This window comes from Cydia strobilella, chromosome Z (genome assembly GCF_947568885.1).
Source record: "Cydia strobilella chromosome Z, ilCydStro3.1, whole genome shotgun sequence".
NCBI lineage: Eukaryota > Metazoa > Arthropoda > Insecta > Lepidoptera > Tortricidae > Cydia > Cydia strobilella.
The window spans coordinates 21653010-21677983 of NC_086068.1; the positions used below are offsets into that span (position 1 = coordinate 21653010).

Consider the following 24974-nt stretch of genomic DNA (forward strand, 5'->3'; position numbering starts at 1 on the left):
GGAGGGTTCCGTTCCGTACCATTACGCAAAAAACGGCAAAACTAATCACGTTTGTTGTAGCCCTACTTAAATATTTATTTTATTCTGTTTTTAATATTTGTTGTTACAGCGGCAACAGAAATACGTCGTCTGTGAAAATTTCAACAGTGCTATGACGGTTCATGAGGCCTGGTGTGATGACAGACGGATAGACAGACAGACAGCGGAGTCTTAGTAATAGGGTCCCGTTTTTACCCTCCGGTACGGAACCCTAAAAAACAGCACAGACTTCACGTTCTAGGGAATTGATTTATTTTCCACCTTTGGTTGGCTGCCATGTTACGCTTGTCAACAACTTCAGTGTGGTGGTGAGATAGTGGTTGCGCGTAGTGTTATTGTTTTGTGAGAAAAATTGTTAAACTTAACTAAATCGTACATTATTGTCACAAGTTTTATGTTTAATTTTAAGTTTACTTCATAGTTATTGTTTTTTTAGTGAAATATGTCCTTCTCAAGAGCGGTAAGTAGAAGTTCAACCTACATCAACATCAGCTTAGGGCGTACGAATGTCCGGGAATGGAGAACGTTTATCATTTAACTGCAGTGATTTATACTGTAGATGACTTCTAATGAATTATTTTTACTTTGAAACACTTTAAGCGTCGGAATTTGTGTGATTAATTTAGTGAACTACAAGTTTTTGTTGGTTTCGGATATGCATCCTCCATATTTTACTGCTACGTGCATGGTACCAACTACATAATAAAAAGTACCTATAGACTGCCTAAACTAAAACCCTAATCGTGACTTTTGTTGAAATCCTCGATTTTGGAGTGAAACGCTTGATTTTAGTTAGTAGCGTGATTATTTGATTAATATTCAAGTTAAGTCGGGGTCGCAAGTTAAAACGAGGACTGTAACTAATGGCTATTAGCCATATTGCATATACATTATCATTTCATACTAATATCTCTTAAAGTCCCTAACTAATTCGGTTCTCCATACAGACGAGGACTGTAATTAATGGCTATTAGCCATATTGCATATCCATTACCATTTCATAAGTCCCCAGCAAGCGCGGTTCTCCATACAAACGTAGTTACGCTCTCATTTTAAAACGACTAGCTAGATTGCTCTGAAACTTTGTACTTACAAAAGGTATATCTAGTCCTGTAATTAGTAGCTTCAGATACCATAGCAAAAAAAATACAGTGAATTTAAGTTTTTGATATGAAACTTGTTATTGCTCTATTTCCTTTGTTTTGTAAACTGGAGCTATATAAACTAGGCCAAGCAATAAGAAGGTATAGAGGAAAATGCTAGGAACACAATCTTTGACTTTGTAGCTTTGTTTGGACTAGTTAGGAGATGAACATATCAAAAGTCCCCGACCGTAACCCTGGTGCTGGGGGGGAGGGGGGTTTGAAGGTTCAATTTTTCGGTTTATCAATTATATCTTGGAAACTATGCATCTGAGCGACATGGCCACTTACACAAAATGAAGTGATTTAATTTTTTATAAGTTTTATTAGGTCAAGTTTTTTTGGTTATAAAAACTATACTGTGTACTGTCCCGGGATTCAAACCATCTCTATACCAAATTAGCGTAGATTCACTAAAATTCCCGCACAACTAAAGTCACTTTCATACGAAGAAAGATTAGTCAAGCTGGGCAACACTGCAAAAAAGGCGTGAACGCGGCGACTTGATCGAAACGTTCAAAATAATTAATGGATATTACGACTGTCCAGAACTAAGCGATCTGTTCGCTCGAAACTCAAACACGCGCACAAGAGGACACAACCTTAAACTAATAACAACAAAGCACAAAACAAATATCGGCAAACACTTTATTGCAAACCGAGTAGTAAAGGCTTGGAACAAATTACCCTCAGAAGTTGTGAACTCTGCAAGTGTTAATCAATTTAAAAATAGATTAGACAAACTATGCTAACTGTGCTAAGTGAACTATGATTTAGACGTACCAGCATCAGCTGCCTGTCTAAAATGAAATAATAATAATAATAATTTAGTCACTGGGTAGAAAGCGGCGCACACCTCTCGACACCCCTGAGCCGCTCACACCGGTGTTGCTCCTGGTCGTCTTCACGACGGACGGCAGTTTCAGGGGCCCATCTAGTCAGCGGCAAGTCACCACCTGCCTCGATAACGTGTGTTAGCATTGTTATGGCAGGTGTCCGGACTTCTTTTCAATAGCCCAGTCTCATTGTCCACCCAAACTTCAATCCATAGACCGGTATACTGTTCACTTTTTCTACAATAGTCCCAATGCCTGCTGCGACCGGTTCATGGGTGTCTATTGTTGCACCTGTGAACGGGTTCCAGCAGGCGTTCTACATGACATTAAAGCTCTCCAAGGGGCCTCTACGTGTTGGATCTATATCCCCACGCAAGCCTATCAAAAGACCGGGATTTATAGGCCCGTGAAATCCGAGGAGATAATAATTTCAACTGAATCAGTTCAGCGGTTTAAGTGTAAAAAGGAGTTTAAAAAAAAAAAAACTTTAAAATTTTGTTTTTACTTAGGAATCGTGTCAATGTTGATACCATAAATGAATTCAGCACCCCCGATTTATATGAAAACGATACCAAACCCGGCCTAGAAGCTTCACTGATGTAGATAATCAAGATAAAAATGAGGGCCCTAAATAAACCGGAATAGAAGAGGTGAGATACTCATAGAAGACGCTTTCGAACACCAACTGTGCTTAATGAATACCTTCTTCAAGATGAAAGATAGCCAAAGATGGACATGGGAATCCCCAGACTCCAAAACCATCAACATCAACATCAAACATTTATTCAGCAAATAGGCCACAGGGGCACTTTTACATGTCAATTTTTACAAACAATAAAATTAACCCAAAATTACAAAAAACAATTACATAAATATAAATGTTAAATTACACAAGGAAAAAAAACTAATAAAAACTATACAAATAACAGAAGTACTAAAATTGTTTAGAGATGTAAAAGTCTCTAGGTGTCAGAGATAAAATGTATATAATAATTAAAAAAAACATCAAATTATCCAGAGATGTAAAGGGTCTCCGAGACTTGAATTGTTTTATAATTAATAAAAAGACAAAATATTTCATCAGACAAACAGACAAGAACCGAATGAAGTGCCTCACGTTAATGCCACTCAAAAGTTACATAGGTAAAATGAAGGCCGTGTAAACTTAAACAGACCGGTCTCCACAAACAGCACCCGTTCACGAGTATGACGCGTATCTCAGCCATCGTCTCCCTCAACCTTCATTCGGGAAAGTGGCGACCCGATCAACGACGCCACCGTAAGCAATGACTTTTAAGCGAGCATGACATGTTCAAGTTGCCGGGCTGTATTAATATATATAAAGTAAATTAATTCAGTGAAATACAACATTTGTGCTTGTATGTTACATTAAAGACGGCATAGCGCCACATAATCACAACATAATTCGTAAGAAGTATGCCTACCTATAAACAACTAAATTACAAATTTAAATTGACATAGAGATGTAAAGGTCTCTACCTGTCAGTATCATTAAAAATAAAGGTATTATTACATATAAAATAAATTTAAAACAAAATAAAATCTTAGAGGTGTATAAGGTCTCTAAGTGTCCAAAACTAAAATTAACTAAAACAATACAATCAAGCGAGAGCATGATGGTCTCTTGAGTCAGGAACCAGGAACGAAATCAAATAATCAAATAACCAACATAGAAGTGCTAAACAACATTGTATTCCCTAGCGACCACAGAGCAGTCAGAGCAACAGTCAAGCTTTCAAATCAGAAATTAAGCAGGAAAAATTCCAAACACCAGTAAAAACTCCAAAAACGGACAATGAAATACAAATTTATATGAGAAACTTAGAAACTAACCTAGATTATGAAATGGAACCCAAATATGTTCAACCCTACTACAACATGATCGAAACTGCCATTAAAACAAGTCTAAAAATAGAAGAAAAACTAAAATAGCAAAGGAAAATAGGTCAGTGACCATACAAAAAACCTAATACAAAGAAGAAGAGATTTGACTCTAATGAAGAACAAAAATAGACAAATGACGAATGAGCTTAGCATACTATACAAAGAAGTCAGGAAGTCAATCAAAAAAGACTATTCTAACCACAGACAAAACATTCCAAAAACTTGGAAAAGTTTAGAAGTACTAAGCGTGCATTGAAAGAACTGAATACTCATAAACCATGGATACACAAATTGAAAAAAGGCCATACTGAAACAAGATCAAGAGACGATGTAATAGACTCTGCAACAGCCTTCTACCAAAATGTATATAAGAAACAGAAGAATACAGAAGAACAAAACTATGATAATACTTTTACTAGTGAAGAACTAAGCATAGAAGAAAAAGAAGTATACAACCAAATAAAACACCTAAAAAGTGAGAAAAGTCCAGGTCCAGACTCTATCCCCAACGAAGCCATCAAAATTGGAGCACCAGTTCTCATTAACTACATAACAAAGCTATTTAACTTGATACTAAACACAGGTGATATACCGAAACAGTGGGGAAACTCGGACATCACTTTAATATACAAGAAAGGAGATCCACTAAACATAGAAAACTATCGGCCAATTAGCCTTCTAGCAAGTACATACAAACTCTTTACATCAATCATTCTCAAGCGAATAACGCAAGGTATCGACAAAGCCCAAGCTGTAGAACAAGCAGGTTTACGCTCTGGATACAGCACTGTTGATCATATACATACACTGGAGCAAGTACTAGAAAAATATAAAGAGTTTAATAAACTACTATACATAGGCTTCATAGATTACAGTAAGGCTTTTGACACTATCAGCCATAACGCTATATGGGAAGCTCTAGAACTAGCTCAGGTTAACACAAAATATATCAACATTCTTAAGAACATATAAAAACAACACCAGCAAAGTAAAGTTAGATAAAAGAGGGCAAGCTATAAAAATAGAACGGGGTGTGCGGCAAGGTGACTCTCACTCTCACCTAAGCTCTTCATCGCAGTGCTAGAAGGAGTCTTCCGGAAGCTCAGCTGGGAAAAAAATGGAATAAGGATAAATGACCAATACCTAAGTAATCTAAGATTCGCTGACGACATAGTGCTATTTTCAGAAACCGCCACAAGCCTAGAAACCATGATGAGAACACTAACTGAACAAAGCAGCAAAGTAGGGCTTGAAATGAACACTAATAAAACAAAGGTGATGACTAACAGTTATAAAAAGCCTATAATCATTGGTGACGAGACAATAGAGTACGTAAATAACTATATATACTTAAGGAACCAGGTCTCATTCTCAAAAACCAGCAACGATGAAGAGGTCAACAGAAGATCAGCTATAACCTGGAAGAAGTACTGGTCTCTGAAAGAAGTTCTGAAGGGAGACTACAGCATGACATTAAAAAAAGTGGTGTGACACTTGTCTCCTGCCATGTCTAGTCTACGGCTCACAAACATGGGTATACACCAACAAAGTGAAGGAGAAAATAAGAACTACGCAGAGAGCTATGGAGAGAAGTATGACAGGGCTGCGGAAAATATACAAAATAAGATACGCAAGAATCAGAGAAAAAACCAAGGTAACCGACGCTCTTACCCATGCTCTCAAACTTAAATGGAACTGGGCTGACCATGTAGCCCGCATGACAGACAAAAGATGGACCATACAAACCACAAAATGGAAGGGACCACACGGAAAACGCCCCACAGGCAGGCCGAAGAAACGCTGACCTGAAGACATGACCCAAATAGCCGGAAAACACTGGCTGGAGACAGGAGAAGATAGAGAAAGTTGGAAAAAATTGGAGGAGGCCTTCACCCAGAGAGGGATCCATAAAGAAAACAACTTGCTCAAAAATCCAAAAAATAAACAATAAGAAAGAATATGGAAGTAAAGGCTATAATAATAATAATAAATAAACCTTCTTTGAGCGGATATCTCAAAAACTATACAAGATATCGAAAAACTTGACTTAATAAAACTTGTAACAAATTAAATCTCTTTTCATCTATCTATCTATCTATCTATCTATCTATATATATACCTAGTCGGCTCATAAGTTCTGTCACTGGCCTTTAAAATTTAAATTTGGAACTCCTAAAACAAAAACCGTTCTGCATTTGAATTTCGAATCTTTATTAAATATTTGAGTAGTATAATTTTGCAATTTTCTGTTTTCTTCAACATGGAGTGGACGCTTAAAGATAGCCGTACCGCAATAATTGCACTATATCGTTGTGGTCACTCGCCGACTAAAATTTTTAAGCTACTTGAAAATTTAAAATTCTCTAAGATTTGTGTATCGTACCATAGAAAGATACAGTGAGGTCTCTAGTTTAAATGACAAGAAAAGAAGCGGTCGTCCGCGTACAGCTAGGACTCCAGCGGTTGTACAAGCAATTAGGGCACGCATTGCCAGAAATCCCGCTAGGAAACAAAAAGTTATGGCCCTCCAGATGGGTTTGAGCAAAAACACGGTGAAAAGAGTGCTTAATCAAGACCTGAGACTTCGTGCTTATAAACGAAAAACTGGCCATCTTCTCAATGGTCGGCTTAAAGCTTTAAGGCTTAAAAGATCTAAAGCTTTATTGAAGAAGTACGCTAAAAATAAGCACCGTTGTATACTGTTTTCGGACGAGAAAATTTTTGACATAGAAGAAAACTGTAATAAACAAAATGATAGAGTGTACGCTCGCAATAGTAAAGAAGCGTCTAATAGCATTCCCCGTATTCAAAGAGGTCATCACCCTTCATCTGTGATGGTTTGGCTGGGAGTTTCTTATGCGGGCGTCACTAGTATGCATTTTTGTGAGAAAGGAGTAAAAACTAGTGCCAAAGTGTACCAAGACACGGTGTTGACTAATATTGTGAAACCACTATCCCATACGATGTTTCTAAACCAGCATTGGGTTTTCCAGCAGGACTCTGCTCCAGCCCATAAGGCAAAGTCTACACAAGCCTGGCTCGCCTCCAATAAAATCGACTTTATACGGCATGAAGATTGGCCCTCCTCTAGCCCAGATCTTAATCCTTTAGACTATAAAATATGGCAGTATTTAGAGGAAAAGGTGTGCTCAAAACCTCATGCAAATCTCTTGCTACGGCAGTGGCCAATATCGACATGAAAGTGGTGCGTGAATCCATTGACGACTGGCCACGAAGACTTCAAGCCTGTGTAGATAATTATGGCGGTCATTTTGAATAAATGTTATACATTTAGATTCTCTAGTTTATAAGCTTTCAAACGCTGTACAAATTATACGGAATAAACTTAAACTTTTGATTTTATTTGATACTATGTATATGACAGAACTTATGAGCCGACTAGGTAAAGGCACGTGTCCTGACTGACTGACTCATCAACGCAGAGGCGAAACTACAAAAGCTAGAAAGTTGAAATTTGCACACCAGGTTACATTTATAATGTGTACAAGAGATAAGAAGCGATTTTGAGAAATTCAACCCCTAAGGGGGTTAAAAAGGGGATAAAAGTTTGTATGGGGTTCAAGTTTTATTTTAAGCTATGAATTCGAACCTTGGGTAAAAGATATATTATTAAAAAACAAGAAAACTAATTTCAGCGTTTTTGAAAATTCATCCCCTAAGGTGGTGAAAAAGGGGTTGAAAGTTTGTATGGAGATCAAAATTTTTATCAAGTGCGGGACTTGAAACTTTGTACATGGCATATTATTAGAATACAAGAAAAGTAATTTCAGCGTTATTCAAAATTCATCCCCTAAAAGGGTTAAAAAGGGGTTGAAAGTTTGAATCCATTACAAATGGTTTGAAACTTCTTAGAAAGGCATAATAGCCGCTAACAAAAAAAAAATTCGACGGTTTTGGAAATTCAACCTCTGAGTAGGTTTAAAAGGGGATGAAAGTTTGTCTTGGGGTTCAAATTTTATTATAAGCTAGGAACTTAAAACTTTGCAAAAAGGTATAATATTAAAAAACAAGAAAACTAATTTCAGCGTTTTTAAAAATTCATCCCCCAAGGTGGTGAAAAGGGGGTTGAAAGTTTGTATGGAGATCAAACAATTTTTTGAGTACAGGACTTCAGTCTTTGTATAAAGGCATATTATTAGAATACAAGAAAAGTAATTTAAGCGTTTTTAAACATTCATTCCCTAAAGGGGTTAAAAAGGGGTTGAAAGTTTGAATCCATTACAAATGCTTTGAAACTTCTTAGAAAGGCATTGTATAATATTACAAAAAAAGTTATTTCAACGTTCTTAATAATTCAACCCAAATTCAAAGAGGTTTAAGAAGGGGATGTAAGTTTATATGTGATTCAAGTTTTCATTTAAGCTAGGAACATAAAACTTGGTAAAAGGGCATTATATTAAAATGGACGAAAACTGAATTTTAAACATTTTTTTTTTAAATAGTGGACTTGAAAATCTAAGTATTGAGAGGGATTATATCGAGAACTATACCAAACAAAGCTACGAAGTCAAAAATTGTGTTCTAAGCATTTCTCTCTATAACTTTTTTTGGGCATTCATTTCCTGGCCTTAACTAACTTGGTCGCATTTTTATCGTCTGCCTGTCACATTCTAACGAGTATGTAAGTGCGAAAGTGACAGGCGATAAAAAGCTGCCACCGCAGGAATAGCAAAGAAAAAATAGTTACTAGTATGTCGATAAAATGATAATATTGAGTCGAGCTCGTGTTTTAGCTTGTTGGTTCTATTTAACGGTCCAATTTGAATGTTTAATTGCTCGATAGCTCTTAATAGCCACTTCTGAGTCGAATCACCTTTACAGTACTACGACATTCTATGAATTTTCGTGGTAAATCGTAATCAGGCAGTCCTGGATTTTGTTTGACAGACCTTAGGACTTTTTTTCCAAAATCTTATTACTTGTACCAGACTCCGATTAGTTTGTATCTTCCTGTTGGCGGATAGAGTCTCCTTGCAACGTTTTATCACCCTACAAACACTAGTTTTTAGCATCTTAAGCGAGTTTGCTGTATTCGTCCCGGACCGATAAGAATTTGTGAGGTATGTGTGCACGATCAATCTGTTTTTCTCAATTTCCATGGTCGAAAACTTTAAAATGCATAAAGCCAGCAAGATAATATTTTCACCATGAATTCTTTGAGGGTTGGTGATTGAACTTTTTTCCTGCCATGAAAAAATAAATAAATCTACAACTAATTATGTGCCAATTCTAATATATGAACTAGGCTTTAAGTCTACTTAGGACATGGTATACTAAAAATTTCAGCTCTAGCATTATCCAAGCCAAAACTACGAGGGTTTGAAAATACGACGAAACGTGCCGAGAAAAGATAGGCACTGTCTTTTGCCCTTTGTCTCGTCTTGGCGGGGGCACGGCCGTGCCCTTAGATACGCAGCGAAAGCGATAGTTTTTATGATCTAGTTCTATTCTCATATTTAGATATTATATTTGAACAGTTTTTTCTTATCCTACGTGCGTCGTATTCGAGACGTGTCAAAAACTTTTTTAGAAATTTGTAAGGCGCCATCTCTCTTCTTCCCTCGTTTTTTATCCCGTTCTGGTTTTTCAATTTTATATATTATATAGATTGTTTGAAATCTGAGGTTCAAACTTACGATTTTAAAAATATTAAAGAAGAAGATTCATTTTTACCTATATAAAGTATATATATATATAGTATACTAGCTTTTGCCCGCGACTTCGTCTGCGTGGACTTAGTAACAGCAGTTAAAGTAAGTATAGCACCTGGAAAAATTCTCATAGCAATTATTCAATTTGAGCATATTATGAACACAGATTAGCAGGCACTTCATTAATTATCTCAATTCCACCCCGCTTTTTACTTTAAGGGATGATTTTCGGGATAAAAACTATCCTATGTCCTTCTCAGGGACTCAACCTATCTCTATGCCAAATTTCATCTAAATCGATTCAGCGGTTTAAGCGTGAAGAGGGAACACACAGACAGAAAGACAGACAGACAGACTTTCGCATTTATAATATTAGTATGGATAGATAGCTGGCCATCTGGTTGTATAGATGAAAACAGGAACCTTCAGTCCTACTTTGGCTGGGTATAAGTCGCCACGCGGTAAAGTATGCTGTCAGAGCTTTTAAGCCCGATGATAGTGTTTAGGATTAGGCTCCAGATTCAAAAACTTTGCTCTGTGAGACAAGTGCGATGTCATCGGCATATATAAACTTGGTAGCGTCTGTATGCGGAAGATCTGAAATATATAAGTTGAACATCATAGGCTCTAAGACCGAACCTTAAGGAAGGCCATTGTTTACCTTGCGCTTCCTGCTCTTCTTGTTTCCCAAGAAAGCTTCGAAGGTCCTTTCAGTCAGCATGTTGGAGATGAGGTCTACTAATTCTCTGCTTGGGATTGCTAACAGTAACTTATTAATCAGGCCGTGCCTCCAGACTGTGTCGTAGGCTGCCGTAAGGTCGATAAAAACCGCGGTCGATTTACGGCGTTTTTGAAAACGGGCTTCTATATAGTTAGTGAGAGCTAACACCTGATCGATGCAGTTCCTGCCCTTCCTGAATCCGGCTTGCTCGGGCGGTATGACAGCAATACAGGAGGATAGCAATATAGTGCACTGCCTTATGGGAATATAGTTCAGATCCGGAAACCGCTTTCAACTTTTAGTATGTTATTTGGCATAGTATTGGGTTTACAATACTGCCGGGAGACAGCGGCGCCGGCCATCTACTTCAGCGGAACGACGTCATCAAAATGACTCCCGCCTCGTTGCGAATATTGCATATTGCACCCAATCTATGCATTGCACATACACCTGTGGGGTATTAAATGAAAGCCAATTAAATATTCTATATTTAATTTCTACAACTTACCAGGTACCAAAATATACAATAGTTTAAGAGCAATTTACAAAGAAATCAAAATGATGTAAAAAAATATTCGATTATTTGGGTGGGTTTGGTTATAAACAAACCAAAAGTCGGACGTTAAAGCAATGTATAGGTACAACATTAAAGATGATGTCTCAAGCCATACACTGATATCAAAAAAATTAAAATCAGACCAAAAATGAAAATATGCATCAAAATGTAGGTATTTGCTAGAACAAATGCATTTCAAGTTAAAAAAATCGAAATTGGTCATTTTCAGGATAATCCGCATAAGCTTCTAGTATGTTATTAGCAATATAAAAAGGATCATAAAACTGCTGGGAGACAATCTATATAGTACCTGAGTGACAAATAATGGCGTCATACATGAGACCACTACCGAAATATGCAAAACCTAAGTTACTTATACCATAAGTCATACATACACGTGTGCTATATCAAACGAAAGGTTATTAAATATATTTTTTATTTATTTATAATAGGAAACAAACAGCGAAAAATAACACATATAGATAATTACACTTAAATACAATAAGCCAAAACAGTTTCCACTACTGAAATTAGATAATTATGGTTGCTCAGACAAGACCTGTTTGTACAATTCAATTAAATTAACTATAGATCTATTCTAAAGAACTAAACAATGCGAATTTGAAACCACAAACGTGACATGCATTAATTTAACTTAATGTTACAATAGTAAACTATCAAAATCAATTGTATGATTTGCCCTATTAGTAGCAGAGTAATATATTATGTATATTATTTGTTCATTTGCTCTTAATTGCAGAAACAAATGTTTGTACTGACGGAATGAAAAACAAGTCAACATGAGAATATTTATCATTGTTTTTTTTACATTATTATGATTCGTTAATACATTATTTATAAGAAAAAAAAAAAAAAATTTAGGAGCTACAAACAACGAAAAACCACTTTTTATGAGAAAAGTTCGTGTATATATATTTTATAGCTCAACTAAAAACGTTATAACAATGTTGCGTCTAATATAAAAGATACCAGTTATTTAACTATATACGTCACAGCTTAAATTTTTAATTTCCGACAAAAACTGTGGAAATTGTACAAAATAATTTTTAAGAAAAAAAAACCGACTTCAATAGGGGATGCCGCTGAAAGTTTACTTATTGATTCCAGACAATGAAATGAAAAAGACAGCATCTTTTGCCTAATTATCCTAATCCATCTTTTGCCTAATTTTGCCTAATTGCCTAATTATTATAATATTGCCTAATAATGTAGAAAAGGAGGTTTAACCACCCACTTTTCTAGTAGCATTTCGTTTTTTTAAGGGTCGCAGTTCTAACCTAACCTAACCTACTTTTCTGATAGCATTTCGTTTCTGTAAGGGTCACAGTTCTAACTTAACCTAACCCACTTTTCTAGTAGCATTTCCGGGTCCGGGTCTGGGTCCGGATCCGAGTCCGGGTCCGTGTCCGGCTGTCCGGGTCCAAGTTTGGGTCAGAGTTCGGTCCGGGTCCGGATCCGAGTTGGGGTCCATGTCCAGACCCGGGTCCGAGTCCGGGTCCAAGTTTGGGTCTGGGGGTCCATAAGGAAGAAAACAAATCGCCAAACGCGAACTATGTGTCATTGAAGAGTTCCATTCTGATCATCATCAGCAGTTCCACTTCATCAAATGTCACTTTTTTAAATGTAAATGCTGGATTTGTTGATGAAAATACAAAAATCACAATATGTATGCCTTTCACATTTGAGGAGTTCCCTCGGTTCCTCATGGGTCTCATCATCAGAACTCGAGCTTGACAAAAATATGTCTTAGATAAGATAAGATAAGATAATTATTTATTTGCTTAAACATGGTAATTTTAAGTTCACATAATCATTATAAGCAGTATCACATGTTTAGCCAATGGCAGTATGCAAATATTGATCTTAAAATTAAGCTATATACATTATTTACATTAACAATAAACTATTTACATGACATTGATTTTCCATTGTAGCTTATTATTTAAATTGAATATACATTAATTATTTTTAGATATTATAATTGTCTTACAAAACTACACATATTTCATATAATTTTCAAATTTAATATTTATGGTCATTTATTTATTTATTAACATTATTCGTCTAGAAATTCTTTGATTGTGTAAAAACATTTATTTACTAGCCATTTCTTCAATTTTGTCATAAATAATGGGTCTTTCAGTTTCCGCAGTTCTTCTGGTATCTTATTATATACCGTGATGATCATGCCGTAACAGTTATTTCTAAATAAAGCGGTTGAGCATGTTGGCATTAGTAATTTGTTCTCGTCTCTTTGTCTAAGTCGTTGATTGCATTTCACTGTTGCATACGATGAGAACTCTTTTCGAACATAACATGCTAATTCTAAAATATACAGGCCAGTTAGTGTAAGCAAGCCTAGTTTTTGGAATAAAGGTTTACAGGAGTCCCTAGGTCCGTAGCCACAAACTGCTCTTACACATTTTTTTTGTATAATAAAAGCTTTGGAAGAATCTGTTGAATTGCCCCATATTAGGATGCCATATTTTAAGACCGATGTTACATAGCCATGATATGCGAGCAGTGCGGTCTTTTCTCCCGTGACTGACCTCATTTGTTTCAAAGCAAATACAAATTTTTCCAGTTTATTACATATAACTGTTATGTGCGCTTTCCAAGAACAGTGTTTAAAATGGAAATGCTGAATTTGTTGATAAAAATACAAAAATCACTATATGTATGCCTTTCACATTTGAGGAGTTCCCTCGATTCCTCATGGATCCCATCATCAGAACTCGAGCTTGACAAAAATGTTTCTTGAAAACCTAACTTGCTTAACAAACATAACGAAGAGGATAAATCGCCAAACGTGAACTATGCGTCATTAAAGAGTTCCGTTCTGATCATCATCAGCAGTTCCACTTCATCAAATGTCACTTTTTTAAATGAAAGTGCTTGATTTGTTGATGAAAATGATGGTATTTAATGAAAGAATATCACATGAAAACGATATTTTGGAGTGGAATAATAATAATAATAATTTATAAATTGAATTTGCTTGATAAATAAGCAAAACGACGGTTTCTTTTCGTACCTAATCTCCTACTTTGAAAGTCGGTTAAAATTTAAGTTTTGTGCACCTGGGCTACAAAGGCGAATGAATTGACGCCTCATTTATCAAAATCAGTTCAGTAGATCCATGTAAACAATACATCCCATCAAAAACATTACATGTAAAAAGATGCAAGTCTCGCAACGCAATTCTTCTACTACAAAAAAGTCGAGATCTAATGTGAAACCAAGTCGGTATTTTAGTCAGTGCCAGGGAGTGTTAAAATCGTATCGATATTAGACATCTTTACTTTTTAATACATATAATGACTTGGTTATCGCACGGCTGCATAATGACATAATGATCATCGTCAACTATTAAAAATAACTAGAGACCCGTTGCGGCGTCAAAACGCCGCTAGAGTATGGTTCTAAAAGTTAGGTTGCCTGTTCACTGGAGCGGAACGGTAAGCGGGGAAAAAATCCAGCAATAGAATTTCATTAAAATTACAGAGCGGAGATTTTATGCCATTCAATCGGTGGATTTTTTGCTCGCTCATCGCTCCGCCACCTCGCTCCGCTCCTGTGGACAGGCAGCCTAAGACTGAACGCTTAATGAAATAAAAAAAACTCAAGACTCGAGAGCAATAAAAACGGGTACATAAAGTCCTATCAAAACATTACATGTAAAAAGATTCATAAAATGTTCATTCATTCAGGCATTCATGTGCTGTTGTTGATGTGTAGTAGTTGTTGGTGCTGTTGTTGGTGTAGTCGTTTTGTTTTCCAAAGGGAAAAAGTAATGAAGTTGTACTTTTGGTAGAAAGAAAAGATCCGCATGCGAGCACTTCATTCCCGCAGCTCGGCCTTCGGCCTTCGCTGGGTTTCTGCGCGTAGTTTTCTTGTCTTGCCATTTGGCTCTCATGCCTAAAATTTCATAGGGCTAATGTATAATTTTATATTTTCAACACACTTGCTCAAAACGACGTTTTTATTCCACCGATTTTTGGCTCATAATCCTAGATATTATAACACTCGTGCTTTTTAGGGTTCCGTACCCAAAGGGTAAAAACGGGACCCTATTACTAAGACTCTGCTGTCCGTCTGTCCGTCTGTCTGTCACCGGGCTGTATCTCGTGAACCGTGATAGCTAGACAGTTGAAAATTTTCGCAGATGATGTATTTCTCTTGCCGCTATAACAGCAAATACTAAAAAGTACGGAACCCTCGGTGCCTGAGACTAAAGTTTACAAACATTTTACAAACATTCCGTGTCTGGGCTATAACAGCGAAAATCGAAGTTCAAATTGCGGGCATCTTTCTCTGTCACTCTAATTACGCCTTCATAGGAGTAAAAGAGAAAGATCTCCGCAATTTGCGAATTTCGGTTTTCGTGGTAGACCCTCTGACCTAATAATAGACATAGTATATACCTACACGCAGTTATAGACATGAAACCGAGCGACCAGGGGTAAGAGAAAGACATATTCATGTATTGACTGTTTCGTGTATGGCAGCATAATCCTTTTTCTCTTTCATTCTTATATATTTCGGTATTTCGCCATCGCCTCCTTGCTAGCTGCTATGATGCCATAACCCGACCATGACAAAATGCCCGGTTGGTGATAAAGACAAAGCATGGCACTATTTTCTCTTTCCTCTTATAGGAATCGCAATAAGACTATCTTTCTCTATCAAAGAGTGTCAGGCCCTTGGACCTAATTTAGTTTTTTTTTATTTACTTTTTGAAAGTCTACAACGACTGGACCGCGACCTTGGTACTGTCAATCAAAATATCTCTTTCTCGCTCTCAGCATACGGTGGCCCACCTTAAGCGCCTAACACATTACCGCACCGCACCAAGGTCATTGTGCGATGCACCAATAAGTAAGAGCGAGAAAGAGATAGTGCGCAAGGTGGTCACCGTACGTACGTTAAGGACGCAGCTTTAAGTTACAGCGAGTAAGAAATATTATAGCCGTATTTAACAGACTATCGTAAAAGCCGTTAGAGACTACCACACCTCACCGCGGCCTTGGTGCGGTGCGGCGCACGTATCGATAGTGTGCAAGGTGGTCACCGTACGTACGTTAAGGACGCAGCTATAAATTAGAGCGAGAAAGAGATATTTTGACCGCACCAATACGGCTTTTCGAGATATTCTCTTTCTCGCTCTCACTTATGGGTGTGGCGCACCAAGATCGCGGTGCGGTGCGGTAGTCTATTACGGCTTTTACACACGATCGCACATATGCCGCACCGCACTAAGGTCGCGGACCGATGCGGAAAATTGGCTGACCGTTTACCTTAAAGATCCGACATCCTTTAACATCCTCATAAGAACAATTCTCGCCGTACGTGCTTTTTAGGGTTCCGTACCCAAAGGGTAAAACGGGACCCTATTACTAATTACTAAGACTCCGCTGTCCGTCTGTCTGTCTGTCACCAGGCTGTATCTCATGAACCGTGATAGCTAGACAGTTGAAATTTTCACAGATGATGTATTTCTGTTGCCGCTATAACAACAAATACTAAAAAGTACGGAACTCTCGGTGCGCGAGTCAGACTTGCACTTAGCCGGTTTTTTTAAATGAATATACTTAGATGCTTTTCCCCACCGTTTTGTATTTCTTTTGTAATTCTGTCCCTCACAGGCGCACGCGGTAGGCCACTAAACTTCTATAGGATCCTACCTTCTATGTGCCAAAGCAACAATAAAATAAACATCTTGATGAGTACGATGTGGATGACACATGTCTGACATGTTTGTCAAACACAATAATAAAATTTTATGTTTTAATATATTTTTTAGTGTGGTGTATGCATGTTACAGTCTCAAAAACAAATATTTGAATGGATTGGATACCTTATATACATTGGATACAGGTTCGAGCTCAATTCAATCTCAAGTCAGAACAAAGGTCACGTGGTACATTTTATCAAATTAACTTTTTAGTACTTTATCGGGAAAAAATCAAAAACCTAAGAGCTTATTGCAAATCTGTAGCATGAGATGAGACTAATCCAATGACATATAATTTATTAAAATCGAACCTTAACTGTAGATCTGATAGCCATAACAGCCGTCAATGGTCGGTCGTTTAGATTTTTTGCCGTTTTTAAAGATAATAATGGTACGGCACCCTACGTGCGCGAGTCTGACTCACACTTGGCCGGTTTTTTACATTTAGTCAATATGCATATGTAGTGACACGGAACCTTTTGATCAAGAGTCCAACTCGCACTTGACCGTTCTCCACATTTTAAATAGGTATGCGAAAAAAGTTTGCATATATCAACATTCTTAAAATGAAAACAACCTGGCAATTTAGAGTATTGACATAATAGTCCCCTTAAAAGTTGACACAATATGTTTACTGTCATTCATTGTCAACAAACTGTAAAATTATTTTTGTATTTTCGTACACGTTTTAAGTGTTGCGGATATTATGTTGCCCTCAAAATAATATTTCATCATGCTGAACAACTTACTACAGGTTTGAGTGCAATTCATGTTTATTATTATTTGGTCATCTTGACATCTTGAGTCAAAATAGGGATCACATGTCACGTGGTCAAACTCACAAATTAACAACTTTTTCAAATAAAATTTTCAGTAATTTTTCAGAACAAAGCTAAAAATCCAGGAGTTTTATGCAACTCTCCAGCATGAGACGAATCTAATGACGTATCATTTATTAGAATCGGACCATAACTGTAGATCTGATGGGATGTACAAAAATCGGCCTCGCGTAATATATTTAAAGATTCTAATTGAACATAACTAGCGCTAATCACATGCAGTTTGAGCATTACACATATTTACGAGTACGGTAATTACGGTACTAGTAAAGCAGTGTGTGCGATTGCCAAGTCATTATATGTATAAAATAAAGATATCTAATATTGATACGATTTTAACACCCCCTGTAGGCCGAGCACATGATTGACGCGACAGTATTTCGCCGCGAGATTGACTACCCCTCTTTTACTAACTGTATGAATTAAAGGGGGACGGGTAGTCTATTTCGCGGCGAGATACTCTTGCGCCAATCATGTGCTAGCCCGGCTGGCACTGACTAAAATACCGACTTGGTTTCACATTACATCTCAAAACTTTTTTGTAGTAGAAGAATTGCGTTGCGAGACTTGCATGTTTTACATGTAATGTTTTTGATGTGATCTCATCTCTTTTTGTAGGCAGTCCTTTTTTTTCGTGTATTCATACCCATACCATAGTCATACTATGTATATACATTTCATAATTATACACATCTTCATTCATACGCACATCGTACAACGTAACGTAGCTCATACTTAACCTACTAATTGTAGGAACTGCAAACGTAACTTTGTTATGGCATATATTTATATAGGATTACAAACTTACTTGTGCACTTATTAAATCTTTAAAACGTGACTGATATCGCTGTATTTTTAAGTTTTTATTAGCTTAATACGCTAAAAACTAATTACGTTTCAAATTTGGAGCTTGTGGGTCTGCTAGAAGTACCTTAGCATTATGATGGTCGTGAGTGAGTGTGTCAGTGGCAAAACTAAGGAACTTGACATGCAATAATTCTTAAACTACATGTTAAAATTACATGTTATTGAGAATATATCTAAATCATGTTATACTCTATACGTTACTGAAAATTCAGGGTTCTAGCTTAAACTATGACAAAATTACAGAACGTTGAAAATGGCCTGAGTGGCTTCGAGAAAAGGATGGTACGGCCGTGCCTCTTTGTTTTGCTCGACTTGGTGGGGGCACTACCGTGCCCCCAGATCACACGTAGACAGCAAGTTCTGCCTATTTCTATTGTCTGGGAGAGGACACTGACTTCTGTAATACAGGTTTTTTACCTAGCTCAGAAGTCAGGGACTTCAACACCTAGTTTGTACTTGCTTCTGTCAAGTTTTTTTTCAAATTCAATTTATAAATTATGATTCCACTTCAGAATGTCGTTTTAATGTATTTTTCTACTCGTCGAGTATAATCTGAGTATTACAACTTCATATGCAACACTACAACCTTACTCTTTTCAACGTTGGATAGTCTATGGCACTTCCGACTCAAGCATAAGAATTTTTTTCTACTCGTCCAGTATAATCTGTGTATTACGACTTCACATGCAACACTACAACCTTACTCTTTTCAACGTTGGATAGTCTATGGCACTTCCGACTCAAGCATAAGAATTTTATCGATACGGTTTAGTCAATTATAAAAATTTTGAAAATAGAACTTCATACATTTCAGTAAAATATTTCTTGTTTAAGGAGACTCGATTCAATGCAAATTAGTCTACTTAAACACGCTGCTGCGTCGTATCTGCTTTGTGATTGGTTGGCCAACAATTGCTTCATAAGTCATAAACGCGCATGTGACACCCTTCATATAGCAACATCCATATCCTACGAAAACTGCTTAGCGTTGCTTGTTAGTCTCCATAGGCTACGGTGGCCAAAATCGAGAAAAAAACTGTCTTAAAATTGAATTAAGCGCGGAGCAGGTACCAGGGTCTCATGAGTTACGAGGAGGTGTCGTTGACCAACCCGCCGGGGGCGCCGGGCCCGGCGGCCGGTGCGCGTACGAGTATGAAGGAATCGGGGGTCGCGGCAGCTCGCGTATCTTAGCTGTATACTTTTGGTTTGTTTACCTATATGATTCTAATAGTTGAAAGTATTATTTTTTTTGTCTCGTAGAAAAAGTATTGTATACAATCCATACTAATATTATAAATGCGAAAGTCTGTCTGTCTTTCTGTCTGTGTGTTCCCTCTTCACGCTTAAACCGCTGAATCGATTTAGATGAAATTTGGCATAGAGATAGGTTGAGTCCCTGAGAAGGACATAGGATAGTTTTTATCCCTAAAATCATCCCTTAAGAAAGTAAAAAGCGGGGTGGAATTGAGATAATTAATGAAGTGCCTGCTAATTTGTGTGCATATGCTCAAATTGAATTATTGCTATGAGATTTTTTCCAGGCGCTACTTTAGCTGCTGTTACTAAGTCCACGCAGACGAAGTCGCGGGCAAAAGCTAGTAGTGATATAATCAAGCTTTTCAATCTCGTACCTTAACTTAAGCAACTCAGCAAGCTTTGTTTGAAAAGCTCTCTATTATATCACGATTGTATAAAATACTATTTTTGTAATGTTCTTTCATTTAAGAGCGTTCTTACAAGAAAAGTCGAAATAATGTAAAATTGATGATATTCCCGACAACATTTAAGACTTTACGCTCATTATTAGAAACAAAGAGTAAGTACTTGTTCCAGTAAGAACGTCTTCTTCTCTTTAGGAATATCGTTGTACATTTTAGAAAAAGGACTAATTAAATTAGTAATGATCTTTTTTCTGATGGTCGTTTACGAAAAACCGCGTGAAGCACTGAATTGTGAGCTCTTATTTGTAAATTTTGGGAAGTTTACTCTGCTAAAGTTGGATATATTGTATTACTAATATCCTGTACTTTAGGAATATCGAATGATATTCTTCCTACATGCTTTTGAGAAAGAGAAAATCAATGTAAAACGAATTGAATTTTCTCTTCGAAACAAGTGTAAATTCCTACGAAAATCTACTTAGTATCGAAGTCATTTTTATACACGAGCAATCTACAACGTTTGCTTATACTGTTGGTATACATTTGTGTTTATCAAATTCTACTTTAATTTTTTGGCAATTTTTTGAAAACTACTCTATATTACCGATGACGCGTGTTTGCGATCTCAGTACCGCGGTAGAGCTTGAAGGTCGGACCTGTGTCGGTCGGCTCCGCACGTTTTCGACGGCGACAACGAGATTTTTTATCGTTGTGTGCGGCAGGCGCTGTGTAAAACGCTATACTGTGTGCGTGTAAACTGCGACTGAGAAACTTTGATCCGAGTACTGTATTTGTTTTTATAGTATTATAATATAGTATAGTAACATAACAAACTTCCGAACAACATTAAAAATATTTGAAATGACCTGACATTTTATAGGTAGTAAATAAATAAAAAAACAGCCAAGTGCGAGTCTGACTCGCGCACAAAGGGTTCCGTACTATTATGCACAAAACGGTAAATAAATCACGTTTGTTGTAGGGTTCCGTGCCTAAAGGGTAAAAACAGGAACCTATTACTAGGACTCCGCTGTCTGTCTGTCTGTCTGTCCGTCTGTCACCAGGCTGTATCTCATGAACCGTGATAGCTAGACAGTTGAAATTTTCACAGATGATGTATTTCTGTTGCCGCTATAACAACAAATACTAAAAACAGAATAAAATGTGGTATTTCCTATAAAAAGGGACCTTACTGTCGATGGCGCTTACGCCATTATAAATGATGCTCCGATATAACTAAGACGAACTTGTATAAGTTTTGAGTATGTATTACTCATCCTCCTTATGAACCCTGGCAGTACCTAGTGGAACTAAGGTTTGGTTGACATATCAGTCAAATTTGACAGATTGACAGTTTTTGTCATTTTCAGTGAAAATTATCTTTTTGGGATAGAATTTAGCACCAAGTAACATTGTTAAGTGTAGATTTATACTATCTGTCAAAATTGACATTTTGTGACATTATTGACAGTTTTGGATCCCAGATCGAAACGGCTCGTCCAATTTTGATAGGACCTTCAACATTAGTGATGGGATGGAAAATGTAGTTTGACACATCTGTCAAAACTGTCAAAATTGACAGTTCGACAGTTTTTGTCATTTTTAGTGAAAATTAACATGTTTTGTTAAAGTTTGATACTAAGTGACATAGTTTAGTGTTGTTTGACATATCAGTCAAATTTGACAGATTGACAGTTTTTGTAATTTTCAGTGAAAATTATTTTTTTGGGATATAATTTAGCACCAAGTGACATTGTTAACCTAAATGGTCGCGTACTGTGCGGTTTAAGAGGAATTTCCTCCCGCGTACGCTTCGGCTGTGGAATGAGCTCCCTGCCGAGGTTTTGCCTAGGGGCTACAGTATGGGGTTCTTCAAAAAAGGAGTGTACAGGTTTTTAAAGGGTCGGCAACGCGCGTGAAATATCTCCGGTGTTGCAGGCGTCCATAGGCTACGGTAACTGGTTACCATCAGGCGGGCCGTATGCTTGATTGCCACCGACGTGGTATAAAAAAAAGATTTATACAATCTGTCAAAATTGACATTTTGTGACATTTTGATATTTTTGGATCCCAAATCGAAACGATTTGTCCGGTTTTGATAGGACCTAATTTTGATAGGACTAAGTGACATAGTTTTGTGTCAAACAACACTAAACTATGTCACTTAGTACCAAACTTTAACAAAACATGTTAATTTTCACTAAAAAAGACAAAAACGTAGTTTGGAAAATGTAGTTTGACACATCTGTCAAAACTGTCAAAATTGACAGTTTGACAGATGTGTCAAACTACATTTTCCATCCCATGACTAATGTTGAAGGTCCTATCAAAATTGGACAAGCCGTTTTGATCTTGGATCCAAAACTGTCAAAAATGTCACAAAATGTCAATTTTGACATATAGTATAAAACTACACTTAACAATGTTACTTGGTGCTAAATTCTATCCCAAAAAGATAATTTTCACTGAAAATGACAAAAACTGTCAATCTGTCAAGCTCCAATTTGACTGATATGTCAACCAAACCTTATTTCCACTAGGTACTGCCAGGGTTCAGCATCAGCTCTATCATGGGTACCGCTCTCCTAAGTGCTCATCAAGACGAGTCGGGTGACTAAAACAGCGTGTGCCTATGTTGCACCAAACCTTAGTTCCACTATGTACTGCCAGGGTTCAGCATCAGCTCTATCATAGGTACGGCTCTCCGAAGTGCTCATCAAGACGATTCAAATGACCAAAACCGCGTATGTCTTTGTTGCACCATGGTTGCACCAAACCTGAATTCCACTAGGTAATTTTCTGTTTCATTTTAAAATATCACGAATTTTATTTTATTAAACGTTAATTCAATTGAGAGTAATTCTAATTAAGAGCCAACAGGAGTGCTCATTTCTCCATACAAACGTACTCGACTGTTTCCTCCGTGGTTTTTGAAGCTAGAGCAATGATTTTTTCAACACAGATTAATTTTATCAATATCTGTGTCGGTGTGTTTTGCTTTTTTTGATATTTTTGTTTTTTAAGGCGCTAGAGCCCTTCAGACATGGCCAAAAATGGCCTGACTGACTATGCCGCAATGAGAGGCGTGGTATTCAAAACTGATATCAATTAGCGAAAAAATCAAAACAGTCCGACACAGACAATTTCATAATCATTTAGATTTCCAAATTTGGTTACGATTGGTTAAGATTTGGAGGAGGAAACAGTCGAGTACAAAACCTCGATTTTTGAGATTTTTACGCAGGATTTTTCGCCTAAGCTGCAGTTGTCCTTATCGCACTAATTTTAGGGGCGGGGTCAAGTTTCTAAATACGTACACAGACAGAAAAGTGATGGGCAATAGTCGACATTGAATGTCTATAATCTAGTGATGTGATAAGATCGATAACCCATAACAAAGTCGCGATTTGCCTCTTAGTAGGCGAAGTAAGTAAAGTGAGTATGCACTTTGGCCTCAGGGGATATCGTTTAACACTATTTATTATTCCTTGGTTCATACAAAGCTGAGCTGACGCACTAGCTACGAGATTAAGTCCTGGCTACCCCCCAAAAAGGGAGGGGAAAAGTCGGCTTCTGCGGTCCAGTTTGTCTCTATTTCTGTAGGTAGATATACGGATAAATCGGAATATATAAGGAAAACTGTGGAACAATAACTAAAATTAACTAAATACAAATAAAACAGTTAAAACACTCAAGGCAATCAAGAATTTTACCCGCGTGTGACGTCATCCGAGCGTTGACCAATCACAGAGCGTTCACGTCCATGATGAAATTTCAAAAAATATTAAATTTTCTTTCGTTTATTTTCCAAAAACTAAACATAATTTACATTCAAATATAGTGAAATATACTTTATTAGTTTATTATCTTTCAGGATGACAGCAATTCGTTATATATTTTTAATGTTGTCAAATACCCTATAGTCTACTCTACAAAACGTTCAAGGTGGTGAAAAATATAGTGTAAGCTGTTCGCATAAAAAACCGCAAATCGATGTACAGGTTAGCCGTTTGGTACACGTATACTAGAGGTCAAAACAAATTTTTTGACCCGCAGTTCCAAAAAAAAATTCCCTTTGTACAAAAAAAACTTTTTTTTTGTATAAAAAAACTATTTTTTTAAAACCTATCGTGTTCTTCTCTTATCTATCATACGAAAGGGCTCTTTGAAGCGATTCTGAAAATATACCCACATCATTACATTTTAGCCATTTTTCTTAAATTGAAACAAAAAGAATTTTCAAAACATAGCAAGTATATAAGTAAGTACAAATAAGTACAATATACCACAAATGAAATGATCCTCATATCTAACCCCAAAAAAGCAATTTGAAAAATAATTTTATTTAGTTTTTTTTTTTTTTCAATACAAAGTGACACAGTTAGGTTTAAAGATCTTTATTTTCTCATAATAATATATAATATTCACTTACACGAGAATTTTTTTTTCCATGCAAAATACATTTTATCGGTGAGCGCACACTTAACTTATAACAAATAACTTAATACTGTAGGTATTAACATATATGACTTTAACTAAAAGTATACAAATTAAACTAAATTAAACAAAAAACTCTCTTTTTTTCGTTTTTTTTTGTCGGGTATATCAATAACTTATAAACAGAACAATGGAATGCAACAAGCAATGGAATGTGAGCGTAGTTGCTACGGCCCGGACTGGCCGTTCTACTTCAATACCTATTTTACGAGACTTATGGAACTGTACTGCAGATACGGTACATATTAATCATACAATGATACGTAATATCCATATATCCTGTTTAACCCTTTAACTTGACCCTAAACTTGGTATGTTTTGAAAATTCTATTTGTTTTAATTTACAAAAAAAAATGGCTAAACTGTAATGATGTGGTATACTTTTAGAATCGCCTCAAAAAGCCCTTTCGTATGATACCACACGATAGGTTTAAAAAAAATATGTTTTTTTCCATACAAAAAAAAATGTTCTAGCACACCGAAG

General features: G+C 36.7%; 2 protein-coding genes across 2 annotated transcripts in view; both read left to right on the top strand.

The window, feature by feature from the left end:
• The first annotated feature begins 327 nt into the window (after positions 1 to 327).
• LOC134754463 (uncharacterized) overlaps positions 328 to 24974 on the top strand; it is a 104469-nt gene continuing 79822 nt past the window's right edge. The window contains exon 1 of the mRNA XM_063690797.1: positions 328 to 499. The gene's annotated coding sequence lies outside the window, so the exon portion shown is untranslated. The remainder of the gene's footprint in view (positions 500 to 24974) is intronic.
• The window catches only part of LOC134753705 (uncharacterized), a 32927-nt gene continuing 13405 nt past the window's right edge, over positions 5453 to 24974 (top strand). Inside the window, exon 1 of the mRNA XM_063689643.1 lies at positions 5453 to 5576. Within this exon, the coding sequence (XP_063545713.1) occupies positions 5453 to 5576 (124 nt within the window). The remainder of the gene's footprint in view (positions 5577 to 24974) is intronic.